The sequence below is a fragment of the Tupaia chinensis genome, unplaced genomic scaffold (genome assembly GCF_000334495.1).
Source record: "Tupaia chinensis unplaced genomic scaffold, TupChi_1.0 Scaffold143796_1, whole genome shotgun sequence".
Lineage (NCBI taxonomy): Eukaryota > Metazoa > Chordata > Mammalia > Scandentia > Tupaiidae > Tupaia > Tupaia belangeri.
The window spans coordinates 246,224-261,698 of NW_006203646.1; the positions used below are offsets into that span (position 1 = coordinate 246,224).

The following is a 15,475-nucleotide window of genomic DNA, read 5'->3' on the forward strand; positions in this document are numbered from 1 at the left end:
CATCAGTGTAAAAAAAAAAAAGTAAGCACACCACAGTTTGTGCAAGAAAGACAGGTTGTTAAAATTTTTTTCTTTAAACATTTATAATTTATTCTTTAAACACTTTCACATAAAAATATTTTGACATGTACAGTATCTTTTTTTTTTAGAATATTTGGAAATATATATCTACAAATGACCTAAGGGCTACTATAGATAAGTTTTACTTTTCTTCTACTTTTCTTCTTATCTTTGGACCTTCTCCCTCTTCCTTTTCTCTCATTCTGTCTCCTTTTGATGTTTTGCTTTCTTGCTTCCCCTTTTAGAATCCTGTCTCCAAACTGTGTTCTATGCACTGTTCTGGACTGTCAGACAGGGGTCTCTTATTCTTTTATGAATTATAGAAATAGGGAAACCTTCCAATTCTTTAAGACAGAGGCAATAAAGCAGATAGGAATTACTGCACTGAGAACAGAAAGCAATTCCCAGTGCAGAGGAATGAACAACAGAATGTGACTAGAAGGACCTACTGATGTGGTGTGGGAGCTTTTAGCTGAGGCTCTCTATTTAAATAGGTAGCCCAATAGACTAAGTTAAAGATTCCGAAGAGCAGCGGAAAGGCTATTCTTGAAAGTCGGTCAATTTTGCTGACACTGTTAAAGGTTTTCTTGGGTTCTGGTGGTTTCGTTTCAGGCTTGACTTCTTTTGGTTCTATGGTTGCACTTTTAGCAATGGTGGCTAAACCTGGGTCACCCCTGGCCAAATTAGGGGTGTAGCTGGTTGCTGTTGGAGCATAAGTGTTGTTTTTCTTAATGAGAGGATCCTTCACTTTCTTTGGCTATAGAAGGAAAGAATAAAGTATCCATTTAGTAAACTGTAAGAAGCAAAATTATAAGTAGCTGAACAAAGTGACTTTTACTTTAGAACCTAAATTTGTGCTTTATTTAAAATCTATGAAACATAATTTATGACATGCTACCATAAATTAAAAATGCTGCCAATATTTTACAGCCTTTGCCATCAAGATGTGGAATCTATTTCTCCATTCATTGACTCCAGAGTGGACTTGTGACTTCGGCAGAGTGATGCTTTGCAAGTTTAGTATCCTAACCTTCAGGAGCTCATCCTTCACCTTTTGGAATCAAACCACTGCCAAGTGTAGAAGCCCAAGACTAGATTACTGCATAACCAGAGACCACATGTAGGGAGAAGCATAACTGACCACCAGCAGACCTGTGAGAGAGGCTATCTTGGACCTTCCATTCCCGGGGAACCTCCAGCTAACTGCAGTTGCATGAGTGAGCCCTAGTCAGACCAACTGGAACATCACCAGGTTATTCCCTGCCAGATGCGGAATCATGAGGAGGTAATGAGCTATTGTATTAGGACACTAAGTTTTGGGGTGGTTTGTTTTGCAGCAATGAATTGTCACACCAACTCTCCTATGCTACTTTTCCTCTTGTTTCAAGTGAGCAAACAATAAAGAAGGACTATTCAGGGTGTCATGAATTCAAGTCTTGTTTTATTTTAGCTGCTCAGAAATACTATCTATGCAATGATTGACAACTGCAACTTTCTTAAGGTTTCGCTCATACAGACATTGCTAAAAAATAAATTGGATCTTTGCTTAGAGCTACATATTCTACATGCATATCACTAATCATGAAGATCTTTACTAGAGTATTTTGGTGACTCTAAGAGATGCATTTTAAAAAGTTTTCATGTCTAGTTTAGGCTATGTCTTATTATTGCTAGTGTCTTATAATGACACATTTCCAGGTTTGGTTCTGTCTCTTTTGGGTTACCCTTCTGTTCTGGGACAAATAAAGATCAAACCTTAATACCAATATTTGACAATAACTTTGTCTCTTTTCTCTCACCTTTTTGTCCAACTGATACATGCAGTCCCATTGTTCTGTCTCCTCTCTCCACTGAACCTGAATAAGTGTTCTTAGATTGCAAATTCAGAGCTTTTTATACTAGACACACTTTGTTGTTTGTTTTGAGAGGGAGGTTTTTGTTATAGAGCGCATGTGCTCACCAGAGAGACAGAGGGAGAGAAAGCAAGAAATCACCCTCCGGGGGGATGGCCATGCCACAATCCCTTCTCCTCCACTCTCCTTCTGGGATTTGGGGTACACACACATGCACATGTGCCCAGAGTGAGTTTCAAGCCTCCGGGCCTGGGACTGGAACCACAGATGACCAGGTGGGAGTTCAGTGCTTCTACAATTACACTACCTACTGGCCCTTGAACAAACGTGTTTTAAAGCAAGGTTAATTTCAAGGGCCAGAGACGTGTTAGCATCACAGATACTGCTACATGCTACACAGAAACTTCTGCACTTTTAGTTGGGTAGGAGACCACTGAGGGATCCAGCTCAACCACCTGTGGCTGAGAGTTCAAGCTCAAAGAGTTACATACTGCAGAATATGTTCTTCTTTATGTATGGTACATTTTAAGATTGGTAACCCCTTAGAGTTGCTAGATGTTACCACAACAAAGGATTTTTAAATATATTTGTGTAATTATGGTATAAACACAGGCTACTCATTTATTTACTGTAGACCCTCTCAGACCCTGTAATATTCCGTGACTAGCTGATAAGGTATGCAGCAGTGTTTACATGGGTTTGACCACAGAACTGAATTTTCAAAGCCTGTCTCAAGATATGAGCATTCTGTTAAATGTATTGGAAAGACTTGAGGTGAGCAATACCTCCTAGATTATTTCTAAACATATTAAAGTCTTTGTCTCTCTAATTTTGCCTTTCTTCTCACCATGCTAAGGCTCACTTTGAACACACTTTCTTTCATACACCAGAAATAGAAATAGTTTCACTAGTGATGACATCAAATTCATACTTTATAAAGGTTCTATGGAGAGGAGCAGCAGTGTTACATATATATATATATATATGTCCATATAATTTTTCATTGATATGTAATATTTATGGGTTCAGTTCAGATTTTTTAATATATGCACATAATGTGTGATGATCAAATTAGGGCAATAAACATATCCATCATCTCAAATATTAATCATTACTTTGTGTTGTGAACATTTGACATCCTTTTTCCAGCTATTTTGAAATGTAAGTTGAATCGTTACTAACTACTGTTACTCTACTATGCTGTAGTACTCTAGAATTTTTTCTACCTATCTGCTTGCTTTCTTGCATGGGTCAACCAAACAGTATTCTTTACGCAATAATTTTCTATCTTGAGTGATTTCTTGATAGATTCTATGTGTTAGGATTTCTAAAGCAAATACCTATTTTGTAAAGAAAATATGTGCCTGCTCTAGACTTCACTGAAAATTGGAGAAAATTTATTTCACAAACACCATTCAACTGAGATGTAATAGTAATAAATTTATGACCATATTTGAGATATGTTTGTATCTCTCCTTTATCTCCTTCCCTTCATTCTATATATCTGTTCACTAAAACAACTTCTATACTTAACCATAACAAAATTACCATAGCATTTACATGATATCATAAAAATATGTCTCTTCATTATCCTTTCTCTGTATGTTTCCACCAATCCCCCAAGTCCACATACTATCTCTTAGGTTTAAAGAGACATAATAGTGATATGTCACAGGGACCATTAAAGTATTTACCTTTTCTGGAACCACACTTTTGCCATCCCATGCATAACCTCTCTTGGTAAAATAGTTTACTGTGGCAAACTCAATCAGAGCTGAGAACACAAAGGCATAACACACTGCAATAAACCAATCCATAGCTGTTGCATAAGCCACTTTAGGGAGGGAATTTCTGGCACTGATACTCAAAGTTGTCATTGTGAGCACAGTTGTTACTCCTAGAAGGAAAGAAGTTGAGTATGTTATTTCACACCACAAAATTTCATCACTGGATGTTAGCCTACTTGAACAAGGGGAGACCAAGTATGTAATATGGTTTCTAGAGCATTTCACTTTGGTTTGAGATGGATGAGTCTTATTTTAACCTTAGTGTAGTTTATGGTTCATGACATGGAGATATTGAGGAAGACATCTCATAGGTATAAAATGCTCTGCTATTGAAAGGCTATTAAGACACTAAATTCCTTTAAATAGGCAACATGAACATGGTGTCCTGGGTAGGATATAAAATAGCATTTTTTATTGTACCCAATATTGAGATAGAAATCACAGGTCTTCATTGCCTTGAATCCACAAGAAATCTCTATATCCTCATCTCTGATTAATTTTCTCTGTACTCCAAATATATAAACTAGAAAGCCAATGACTTTTTTGATAATTTATAATTAAACTATTTTAAGATGACAATTTTCTGTATTTTTCATATTGTTTCTATTTATCATGTTCCAAAACAGCCACTCTTTTAAAGAAATTTCCAAAAATCCACATATGGATAGATTAGTTAGATAGCGATGATAGGTATAGATATAGAATATAGGTTTTATGTAACTTGCTTGAGGTCATCCAGCTAAGAACTGTCAAAATCAAGGTTGAACTTAAGGTCATCTGATTCAAACATCTATGATCTATCCTTGTATCTAATACTGTCTCATGGTCCCTATTCTTCAAATCTATTTCTAGTGATTTAAATGACCTATGTATTCAAGTCAATTCTTTTCAGTTTATTTAGATAATTATGGGAGTTGTGTTGTGAAAGATTATTTCCTTTAGTATTCATTTTTAAAATTTATGTTGTCACCTTATTGTACAAGGGAACTTCAGAGAGTTTGTGAGAAATGGAATTAAAGTCAGAGTTATTTTGGTGCAAAAGTTTTGAAATTCATGAACAGTTTTTTTCATAAGAATTATTTTCCATGAACCTTTAGAAGACTCTCTCATGTGTACTACTAGGTAAAAAATTATAATGCTATATGGTTCTTTTTAAACCACTTGAAGACGTTTAAAACACAATTCACAGTAACACAGGGTCTATCAGATTACATATCTTGGAAAAAACCTGACGTTTTTGAGTGACTAATCCCAGACTCATCTTTTATTAGTTCTATAGCCTCAGATAAGTGAATTAACTTATAGAGATCTCAATCTTATGTGGGGAAAAAAAAAGATCTTTTCCTTTTTCTTCCCCTCTACTGTCTATACTATCACTTAAATTTTAGGACAGAGAACTTTCTGTCCAGTCACTCACAAGATGATTGTAAGGATTAAATATAATACTTGAAAGTATTCTGAAGATTATATATAAAGTATTGCTGTGGAGGTATTGTCACCCCATGTATCTGAAAGACATATCTATGATTCCCCCTTTTTAATTAATTTTAGAAAAATCACTAGAGTCACACAGCTGGTAGGAGGCTAATTTTAATTTTGGTTGCTTTAAACCAAACAGCATTCCTTATTTTCCAGGAATGTCAAGATCGTGACCTTTGTAACTACAATAGGGAGTGATAACAATACAACTAAGAAGAAATATTGTAAAAATTTTTCTTAAATTGTATTTTAGACAAAGGACAACAGTTAGAGGAAACATGTTTATTTTGAGCTTTGGAGTCGTTACAAAAGGTTATGGGGCACTACCATATTACATAACCACAAATGGTTTAAGGAATAGTGGATGGAAAATTGCCCTTAAATTTACATACCAATATTTACTTGAGCAAATAACAAGGTAATTAAAAGTCAGTATTTGGGGAACAGAGTAACCCAGTTTCAAGTCTCAGTTCTATAATTGCTGAGTGACCTTGGAAAAATTGCCTCACAATTGAGTTTCTGTTTTCTTTTTCTCATTTCTTCTTTGTAAATTGGTTTTAATACCTTACTCAGAAGGCTACTATGTGGAAAGCGTGCGCACCCTTTAGCAAAAACCTCTCAAAAAGAAAAAAAGGCTACTCTATGAGTACTAAATAGGAAAATATAATCAAATGTTTAGCAGTTAGCCTGATTCTCAGGGCCAAATTAATGACTATTTTTTATAACTTCAGTCATTTTTGCTAAATGGCAACAAATTCCATTTTTGTTCAAATTTGGCTTATGGACACAGCTGTCACAAGATGCTTGAAAATGGGTATTCTTAACCAAATGGGTTCATAAATTAGGAGCACTTAGAATAACATGAAGAAGAGTGTATGTGTGTGTGCACACATGTGCATATGCTTGTGTTAGCTTATCTTCTTGCTATAGTAAAAGAAAAAGGAGCAAAAATGTGTTGAACAGCTGTTAAGTTCTCAGAACTGAGCTTGACAATTTATACATTTTTATTTTCCTCATTTAATTATTTTAAGCAATGCTATTTCACTTTCCTGGGATGTACTCTTATTTTACAGGAAACTGAAGCTCAGAAAGATTAAGAAAATGGGCTTCCAAAGTCTCTCAGCTGAAAGACTGTGAGATTAAACCTTAAGCCTGGATCTGTTAGAAAAAGTCACATGATCACATTAGCTCCAAAGTTACCTCCAAGGGAGGCCAAGAATATGACCTTTGGAGACCAAAAACAGATATGAACTTTGTGTGTTCTGAATGCTTTCTCATAAACTGTTAGAAAGTATCACTTTTATTTGGATTTTTTTCTTTTTTTTGGTATTTCTTTAAATATCTGTGATCCTCTTGGGCATCTCGCAAAGCTCAGAAGAATGTGCTAAGTTCAGACTAAAAAGAGTAGAAACACATGTACTAAGTAAATGTTAAAAGGCTAAAGGTCTAGAAAAATTGTATTTGTGAGCCTGCTGAAACTGAACTTAAAAACCATTAAAAAATATAATTTGATACACAGAAATACTTGCCTGAGCTAAGTTTACCGACATATACTTATGTTCACCAAAAGGGCATGAATTGATAGAGATATAAAATTGTTAAAAATGTTAAGAGTATTGTTTTTTTACTAGAAAACAGCCTATAAAGCTTTAGAGAATTCTCAAATAAAAAGAGTAGGATTTTTTTTTTTTTTGAAGTGGAAGGGGAAAAAAAGTCATCATTTAAAAAAAATCTTCCACTGCAATGTTGAATTAATTCTACAATCATGAAATAAAGCAAAAGTATCTTCTGTGTGCTGCAGTATATTCATGCCTAGAAAGTCCATTTTGCATGCTGTAAAGAAATACAGTAATTAAATTTAAAAAATAAGAGATTTTTAAAAAAGAAAAGAAAATGGTAGATAAATACTATCCACTTTTGGTAAAAGGGTGGAAAAAAAATATCCACCATAAATGTTGTGAATCCAAAAAAGAATTTTATGATGGAAAAATGCATTTGGTATATTGTTATGATATACAGTGATTAAATGTAAATACACTAAAAATAAATGAATATAATTAATTAATTAATTTGTATAGAGCTGGAAAAAAAGAATAACTGTTCTGGTGAATAGAGGGTTCAAATGGAATATACATATAGAGGTGAGTATCATATTAAAAATTCAGTCTTTAGTGGCTTCAATGTTAGTTAATATTGATAAATGGTGCTAAAGAAACATGAGTTTAAAAATAAACTAATCTTTGTTCTGCAACTGAAATCATTTTGAATCTTAAATTAGCTGTGTGCTTAAGCTATTATCAGAGTAAATAGTTGTTAGTTTTCAGTCTGGAAGCACCTTCCCAAATTCTGAAAAAAAGAAACTTTTCTGGGCACTAGTAGCTGAGTCTTGCTTTGATTTTTTTCTGAAACAGCTGATTTTTCATCCCTTGCATATTATTGAAGGATGATGCCATAGGAATCTCTGCATATGAATAATCATCATTTTAGATTGTGAACTTTATAAGACTTCTGAAGTGCTTGGATGGTGTTTGCGGAATGAACCTTGATAATTGCAAATTTTTCTAATAAACATGTGGTCATTTGTAAGTGGATGCCCTTGACCACAAGGTTCATGCCTTGTGCTTGAAGAAGTACAGCATCATTGTGAAGAATATAGATTGCAGAGCTAAGGGTTTGGGTTTTAACTTCTGACTGTTTCACCTAATAGCTTCCAACCTTGGGAAGGTTACTTAATTTATTATTCCTTAGTTTCTGCTTTTAGAAAATGGGAAATATAATAGTTTAAAAGATTTTCTTAGGGTTAAATTGGTAAATAGGCTAATTGTATGGTATAGTCCTTGGAATAAAAAACAATCTACAGATATTATCTATGCTTTATATGAGTATTCAAATTTTAAGCAGTAGAATATAACCTTCCTGAGGAACAAGCAATGAGATCGAATTAGTAATAAATAACTTCCTAACAAAGAAAAGCCCAAGTCTCAATGTTTTTACTTCTGAATTCTACAAAACTTTTAAAGAAGAGATAATCTTATTCTACTTGAACTATTTCTAAAGATCCAAAAGAAAGAAACCCTCCCAAATTCATTTTATGAAGCCTCTATTACCCTTACCCCCAAACAAAGACATAACAAAAAGGAAATCTACAAACTATTATCTCCAATGAATATAGATTTAAAAATTCTCAACAAGATAATAGCAAATCATATTCAATGACACATAAAAAATATTATACACCACAACTGGCTTTATTCCAGGGATTCAAGACATGGTTTAACATATGGAAAACCCTAAGTGTAATGCACCATATTAACATAAAGAAAGAAAGATAAAAAACATATGATCATCTCAATTGATGCAGCAAAAGCATTTGATAAGATACAACATCGCTTTATGATTAAGACTCTAAGCAAAATCAGTGTATAAAGGACTTTCCTCAACACAATAAAAGCCATATATGAAAAACCCATAGCTAACATCATACTGAATGGAGACAAGGTGAAAATTTTCTCACTAAAAACTGGAACAAGGGAACCAGCAGTTAGCGTAACGGCGATGTCGCTGGACTCCCACGTAGTCGACCGTGGTTCGCATCCTGGACCTGGGGGCTTAAAACTCACGCCGGGTGTGTGTGCGTGTGTGCCCAAGATCCCGAGAGGAGAATTGAGGAGAAGAGATTGCGGCGTGACCATCACCGCTGGGGGGTGATTTCTCGCTTTCTGTCTCTATGTCTCTCTCTGTCTGTCTGGTGAGTGCACGTGCCCTATAGCGAAAATCTCTCAAAAAAAAAAAAAAAAAAAACTGGAACAAGACAATACTGCCCACTTTCTCCACTGCTTTTCAATATAGTACTGGAAGTCTTTGCCAATGCAGTAAGATAAGAGAATAAAATAAAAGGCATCAAAATAGGGCAAGAAAAAGTGAAATTATTTCTATTTGTAGATGACATAATTATGAATATAGAAAACCCAAAATAATCTGTGGGAAAAAAAACTTCTAAAAGTGACAAATGAGTACAGTGAGGTGGCAGAATACAAAGTCAGCATACAAAAATCTATAGCATAACTATACACCAACTACAGCAGACTGAGGTAGAATTGAAAAACCAATCCCATTTACAATAGCCATAAAAAAGTACAAGGTAACTAGGAATAAACCTTACCGAAGAAGTCAAAGACCTCTACAAGGAAATTATAAAAAACTAACAGAAGAAACTAAAAATTACATACAAAAAAAGTGGAAAGATATGTCATGTTATTGGATTGGAAGAATTAATATAATCAAAATGTCAATTCTAACCAAATTAGTCTACATATTTAATGCAATCCCAATCAAATTACCAGAGATATTCTTTACATATTTAGAAAAAGCAGTCATAGAATTTGTCTGGAATTATAAAGGACTCCATGTTGTGCAATACTACACAAGAACAGTGGAGTAGGAGGCATCTCACTCTCTGACTCCAAAATATATTACAAAGCTAGTATCATCAAAACAGCATGGTAATGGCACAAAAACAGAAATGTAGACAGATGGAACAGAATAGAGATTCCAGAACTAAACCTCAAAACATACAGCCAACTGAGTTTTGACAAAGGCCACCAAGTCAATCCAGTGGGTAAAAGAAAATCTCTTTAGCAAATGGTGCTGGAAAAACTGGGTATCCACCTGCAGAAAGATGAAACTGGACCCCTATATCTCACCATTAACAAAGATCAACTGAAAATGGATCAGAGATCTAAACCCAAGACTTCAAACTGTAAAACTACTGGCAGAAAACACAAGGGAAATTCTTGGAGACATTGGAGTAGGCAAAGAATTCTCAAATAAGACCCCCAAAGTACAGGTATAATCCCAAAAATGGACAAGTGGGATTAGTTCAGATTAAAAAGCTTCTTCACAGCAAAATAAACAATAATTACAGTGAGTAAAGAACAATCAGAGTGAGAGAATATATTTGAAAAATATGCCTCAGATAAGGGACTAATAATCAGAATATACAAGAAACTCAAGCAACTCACCTGAAAAAAAAATGTTCAGCCCAATTAAAATATTGACAAATGAGATGAACAGACAACTCTCTAAGAAGACATATGGACAGCCAAAAAACATATGGAAAAATACTCAACATTTCTTATCATAAGGAAGCTAAAAATCAAAATCACAGTGAAATACCACTTAACCGAAGTCAGAATGGCAAAGATTAAAAAAATAAAGAATGATAAGTGCTCTCAAAGTTGTAGAGGAAAGGGAACTCTCCTACACTGTTGGCTGGAAGTAAATTAGTACAGCCACTGTGGAGAACAATATAGAGATTCTTCAAACCCAATGAATAGAATTACCATATGATCCAGCAATTTCACTACTGTGTATCTACCCAAAGGATAGAAATGCACTCTGTAGGAAAAATACTTCACATCCATGTTTGTTGTGGCATTATTCATAATTGTTAAGACGTGGAACCAACCCAAGTGCTCACAAACAGTTGAATGGATTGAAACAGTGTTGTACATATACACTACCTGATATTACTTAGCCATTAGAAACAACAAAACTCTGACATTTGATAGCTAGTGGATGAATATGGAAGATTTACTTCTAAGCAAACCAAGTCAGAATATAAAAGAGAGGAACTGTATGTCCCCACTCAATATATATCTAATGTCTGCACTCTATGGTAGAAAGTAAAAGATTGGAAGGTATAAAGGCATGGAGAGTAACAGTGGATTACTAGAGACAGTATGGGGGGGAAGTGGGACATGAAGGACGGTAGAGAAAGGAAAACAAGGGGGAAAATAAAGAAGCAAAGCATTTAAGGGACATAAAAATGTAAAATTATCTGTTGATGTTAATATGTATGGTAATATTTTTGACTGAATCAATATACAGTGTACTCAGGATGAGAAAATTCATTTGGTTTGCTCTAATAATACACAGTGGTTGAATATATATATAAAATAATTAAATAATTTTCTAAAATTCTCCATTAGATTGCTCTAACAATAAACATTTAATTATTTAAAATATTTTAATAGAAAAAAAGGATATTTGTAACTCTTCAGGAGTGTACACATTTGATAAAGTGAGATATGTACTGAATTATGTGCTGAAATAACGGTTATCAATACACTCTTACCACTTATACAAACCCTCTTTCATACATTTAAGAAAGTAATTCTGCTGCTATTTTCCAAAACTTTCAAAAATGTTCTGATACATGTTATTTTTTTAACTATATGGCTTAAACTTTTCCATGGATGTGTTTTTAAATTAGTATGAAACATTTTATGCCTGTTTTACTTCATTTCTATCTCAAAATGTCAAGTCAAATGTTCATTAATCCTATCTATACATATGCACTAAAACAGCTTGCTATTTAAAGAAAGTATTTTTTAATCACACCATTATGAAAATTGCAATCCCTAAAGCTTTATAGTGAGCTAACTTAAGATTTGAATGTAAAATTTTTTTCATTCTGTTCACAAAGTCACAAACATGATTTAATTGCCCTCCAGACCTTTGCATGCATGTCTTGATTGACACTTACCAAAGACAGTTCTTGCTGGTACTGACTCTCTGTTGAGCCAGAAGGAGACTTGAGAAAGAATAACTGTCATTATGCATGGCAGGTATGTTTGAATAACAAAGTAGCCAATCTTCCTCTTCAAGTGGAAATGAGTGGTCATAACAACATATTCTCCTGGAAGGTAAAACAGACAGATTGAACAATTTGACCTTGGAAATAAATAACTTTTCTGTGAGGTTTGACATTAATAGTGAAGGCCTAGAGGTCAGACATCTTTTTTCCATGGGACATCCAGTTCCTAGAGAGAAAAGCTTTTATCCAGTAGGAAAAAAAAAAAGCATTTAAATTTTTTTTTATCATATGGTGCGTGTGCTCACTAGAGATAAAAAGAGACAGAAAGAGGGAAAGTGAGAAATCACTTCTCCCCTGGGGGTCATGGCCACAGCCACACTGCAATCCCTTCTCCTCCATTTATTTCCTGGGACTTGGGGCATATAAGTTTTTTTAACACACACCAACATGACTGTAAGGATAAGATCAGGTTCCAGAGTTCACACATATACTCTTGCCTATTAATTCTGGTGTGTGTGTGTGTGTGTATATATATGTATATCTATACCTTTCTATATCATCTATATCTATATCTATATATCTGTTCCAGGATAAATTCTACTGAAGATTTGATGTGCAAGTGCAAACATTTGTATTCTAGTTCTACCTCTTCCTTAAGTAGCCCTTTGAGCTCAGATGAGGGTTTAGTTTGGCCTGATCTGCAAAGTAAGGAAAATGGGCTAGAGTTCATATTTCCTCAAAATGTATTCCCAACAATAATCTGGAAAGTTATTGAAAAATGCATTTCTTCAAATCCTACCTAGATTTAAAAACTGCTGTCATTTAAATATGTCTCTTAAAATTTCATGTGATGAAATTTGGTTGTAAAGGAATTAAGAGGATTAAAACTTAATCTGACTAGGTGTTCCAGTAGGTGAGAAAGTTCTTATGTAATCTGGAAATATCATAAAAAAATCAAATGGAACTGAATGACAGCTGTAAGGAGGAACTCAAGCCTCCCTTGAAAGTATTAAAAGTAGGCTAGATCATACAGAAGATCGAATCTCAGATATAGAAGACAGAATGTAAAAGACAGACTCACTGAACTGGAACAATCCACCACGAAGAATAAGAAAATAGAAAAAAAAAAACACTGAGAATAATATACGAAAATACTAGATACCATTAAATATTCAAACATCCAGATAATTGGTATCCCAGATGGTGAAGAATCCAATAAGGGCATTGATAATCTATTCCATGAAGTCCTGGAAGAAAACTTTCCAAACCTAGAGAAGCATTAAAAGATCCAGACCCAAGAAACACAAAGGATTTCAAATAGAATCAACCCAAGAAGATCTTTTCCAAGACACATTATAGACATCTTTTTTTCCTGGGGCATCCCGTTTCCAGAGAGAAAAACTTTTTTCCCGTAGGGAAAAAAAAAAAAGCATTTAAATTTTTTTTTATCATATGGTGCGTGTGCTCACTAGAGATAAAAAGAGACAGAAAGAGGGAAAGTGAGAAATCACTTCTCCCCTGGGGGTCATGGCCACAGCCACACTGCAATCCCTTCTCCTCCATTTATTTCCTGGGACTTGGGGCATATAAGTTTTTTTAACACACACCAACATGACTGTAAGGATAAGATCAGGTTCCAGAGTTCACACATATACTCTTGCCTATTAATTCTGGTGTGTGTGTGTGTGTATATATATGTATATCTATACCTTTCTATATCATCTATATCTATATCTATATATCTGTTCCAGGATCATTTCTACTGAAGATTTGATGTGCAAGTGCAAACATTTGTATTCTAGTTCTACCTCTTCCTTAAGTAGCCCTTTGAGCTCAGATGAGGGTTTAGTTTGGCCTGATCTGCAAAGTAAGGAAAATGGGCTAGAGTTCATATTTCCTCAAAATGTATTCCCAACAATAATCTGGAAAGTTATTGAAAAATGCATTTCTTCAAATCCTACCTAGATTTAAAAACTGCTGTCATTTAAATATGTCTCTTAAAATTTCATGTGATGAAATTTGGTTGTAAAGGAATTAAGAGGATTAAAACTTAATCTGACTAGGTGTTCCAGTAGGTGAGAAAGTTCTTATGTAATCTGGAAATATCATAAAAAAATCAAATGGAACTGAATGACAGCTGTAAGGAGGAACTCAAGCCTCCCTTGAAAGTATTAAAAGTAGGCTAGATCATACAGAAGATCGAATCTCAGATATAGAAGACAGAATGTAAAAGACAGACTCACTGAACTGGAACAATCCACCACGAAGAATAAGAAAATAGAAAAAAAAAAACACTGAGAATAATATACGAAAATACTAGATACCATTAAATATTCAAACATCCAGATAATTGGTATCCCAGATGGTGAAGAATCCAATAAGGGCATTGATAATCTATTCCATGAAGTCCTGGAAGAAAACTTTCCAAACCTAGAGAAGCATTAAAAGATCCAGACCCAAGAAACACAAAGGATTTCAAATAGAATCAACCCAAGAAGATCTTTTCCAAGACACATTATAGCCAGATTGACCAAAACCACAGACAAAGATACTAAGATTGGTAAGAGAGAAATGTCAAATTACCTCCAAAGGATATCCCATCAGGCTAACAGTGGACTTCTCAACAGAAACTATGTGAGCAAGGAAGAATGGAAAAAGATGTTCAAAGCGTTGAGAGAAAAACAATTTCAACCAAGAATACTATACCCAGCAAGATTATCCTTCATATGGGAAGAAAAGACAAGGACATTCTCAAATAAACAAAACCTGAAAGAATTGACTGACATCAGACCAGTTCTCCAAGAAGCTCTGAAGGGAGTGCTATATCAGGAAAACTAGACACACAGAAATAAGAGTTCAAAAACAACTAAGAAAATGGCCAACTTAATGGTAGGGACAAATCCAGAGTTGAGTATTATCTTCCAGAAATTAAACAGAAAGACGAGACCACAACAGAAAATAGATTAAGTACATGAGACTGTTCTAGTGAAATAGAATTTTATGACTTCTGACTGAAACATTACTGATTTCTTTCTATGCTTTGTTTTCCAGATTGGGGGATTTCTGCCTTCTCTTGAGCTGCCAATAGGTTTATGTACCTACTGTTTGAACAGAATCCTAACCTGTTTCTTGTCTTAATTTTTCTTCATGTGTTATTTTCTCAATTACAAATCTTAGAAGGTTTTGGCCTTATTCAATTAGTAGATGTACAGTTATCAGTGGGTGATAGAAAAGACATACATATGTCTGACTAAGAAAATATCACTCTTTTTAGAAGTTGCATATCTCTGCCTTTCTCCCTCCTTTTGTCTCTCTACTTAACTTATCATTTTTGTCTCAGTCCTTGGGCATCTGAATTCAGTTCCTGTAACATGATTGAAACTACTCAGGTGCCAGTTAATGACTTGGTGGTTAAGGCATTTGAATCCCACATGGCCAACTGTACAGTAGGAATCCTGGACCTTGAGTCCAGAATTTAAAACATGCTGGGAGTGTGTGTGTATGTGTGTGTGTGTGTGTGTGTGTGTGTACATGGCTCAGTGTGTGTACATGGCTCAAATCCCAAGAGGATGAAGAGAAAGAGGAGATAGTATTGCAGCATGGTCATCCTGGGGGGAGGGTGCTTTCTTGCTTTCATTCTCTCTCTCTCTCTCTTTCTCTCTCTCTTCTCTCTCTCTCTCTCTCTCTCTCTCTCTCTC

The 15,475-nt window shown here is 34.6% G+C and overlaps 1 protein-coding gene across 1 annotated transcript in view; it reads right to left on the reverse strand.

Moving 5' to 3' along the window:
• Positions 1-211: 211 nt before the first annotated feature.
• Positions 212-15,475, reverse strand: part of GABRA1 (gamma-aminobutyric acid type A receptor subunit alpha1) — a 57,298-nt gene continuing 42,034 nt past the window's right edge. Inside the window, exons 8-10 of the mRNA XM_006165053.2 lie at positions 11,727-11,879; positions 3,608-3,810; positions 212-817 (exon numbers count right to left, since the gene is read on the reverse strand). Coding sequence (XP_006165115.1) covers positions 506-817; positions 3,608-3,810; positions 11,727-11,879 — 668 coding nt within the window. The 3' untranslated portion in view covers positions 212-505. The remainder of the gene's footprint in view (positions 818-3,607; positions 3,811-11,726; positions 11,880-15,475) is intronic.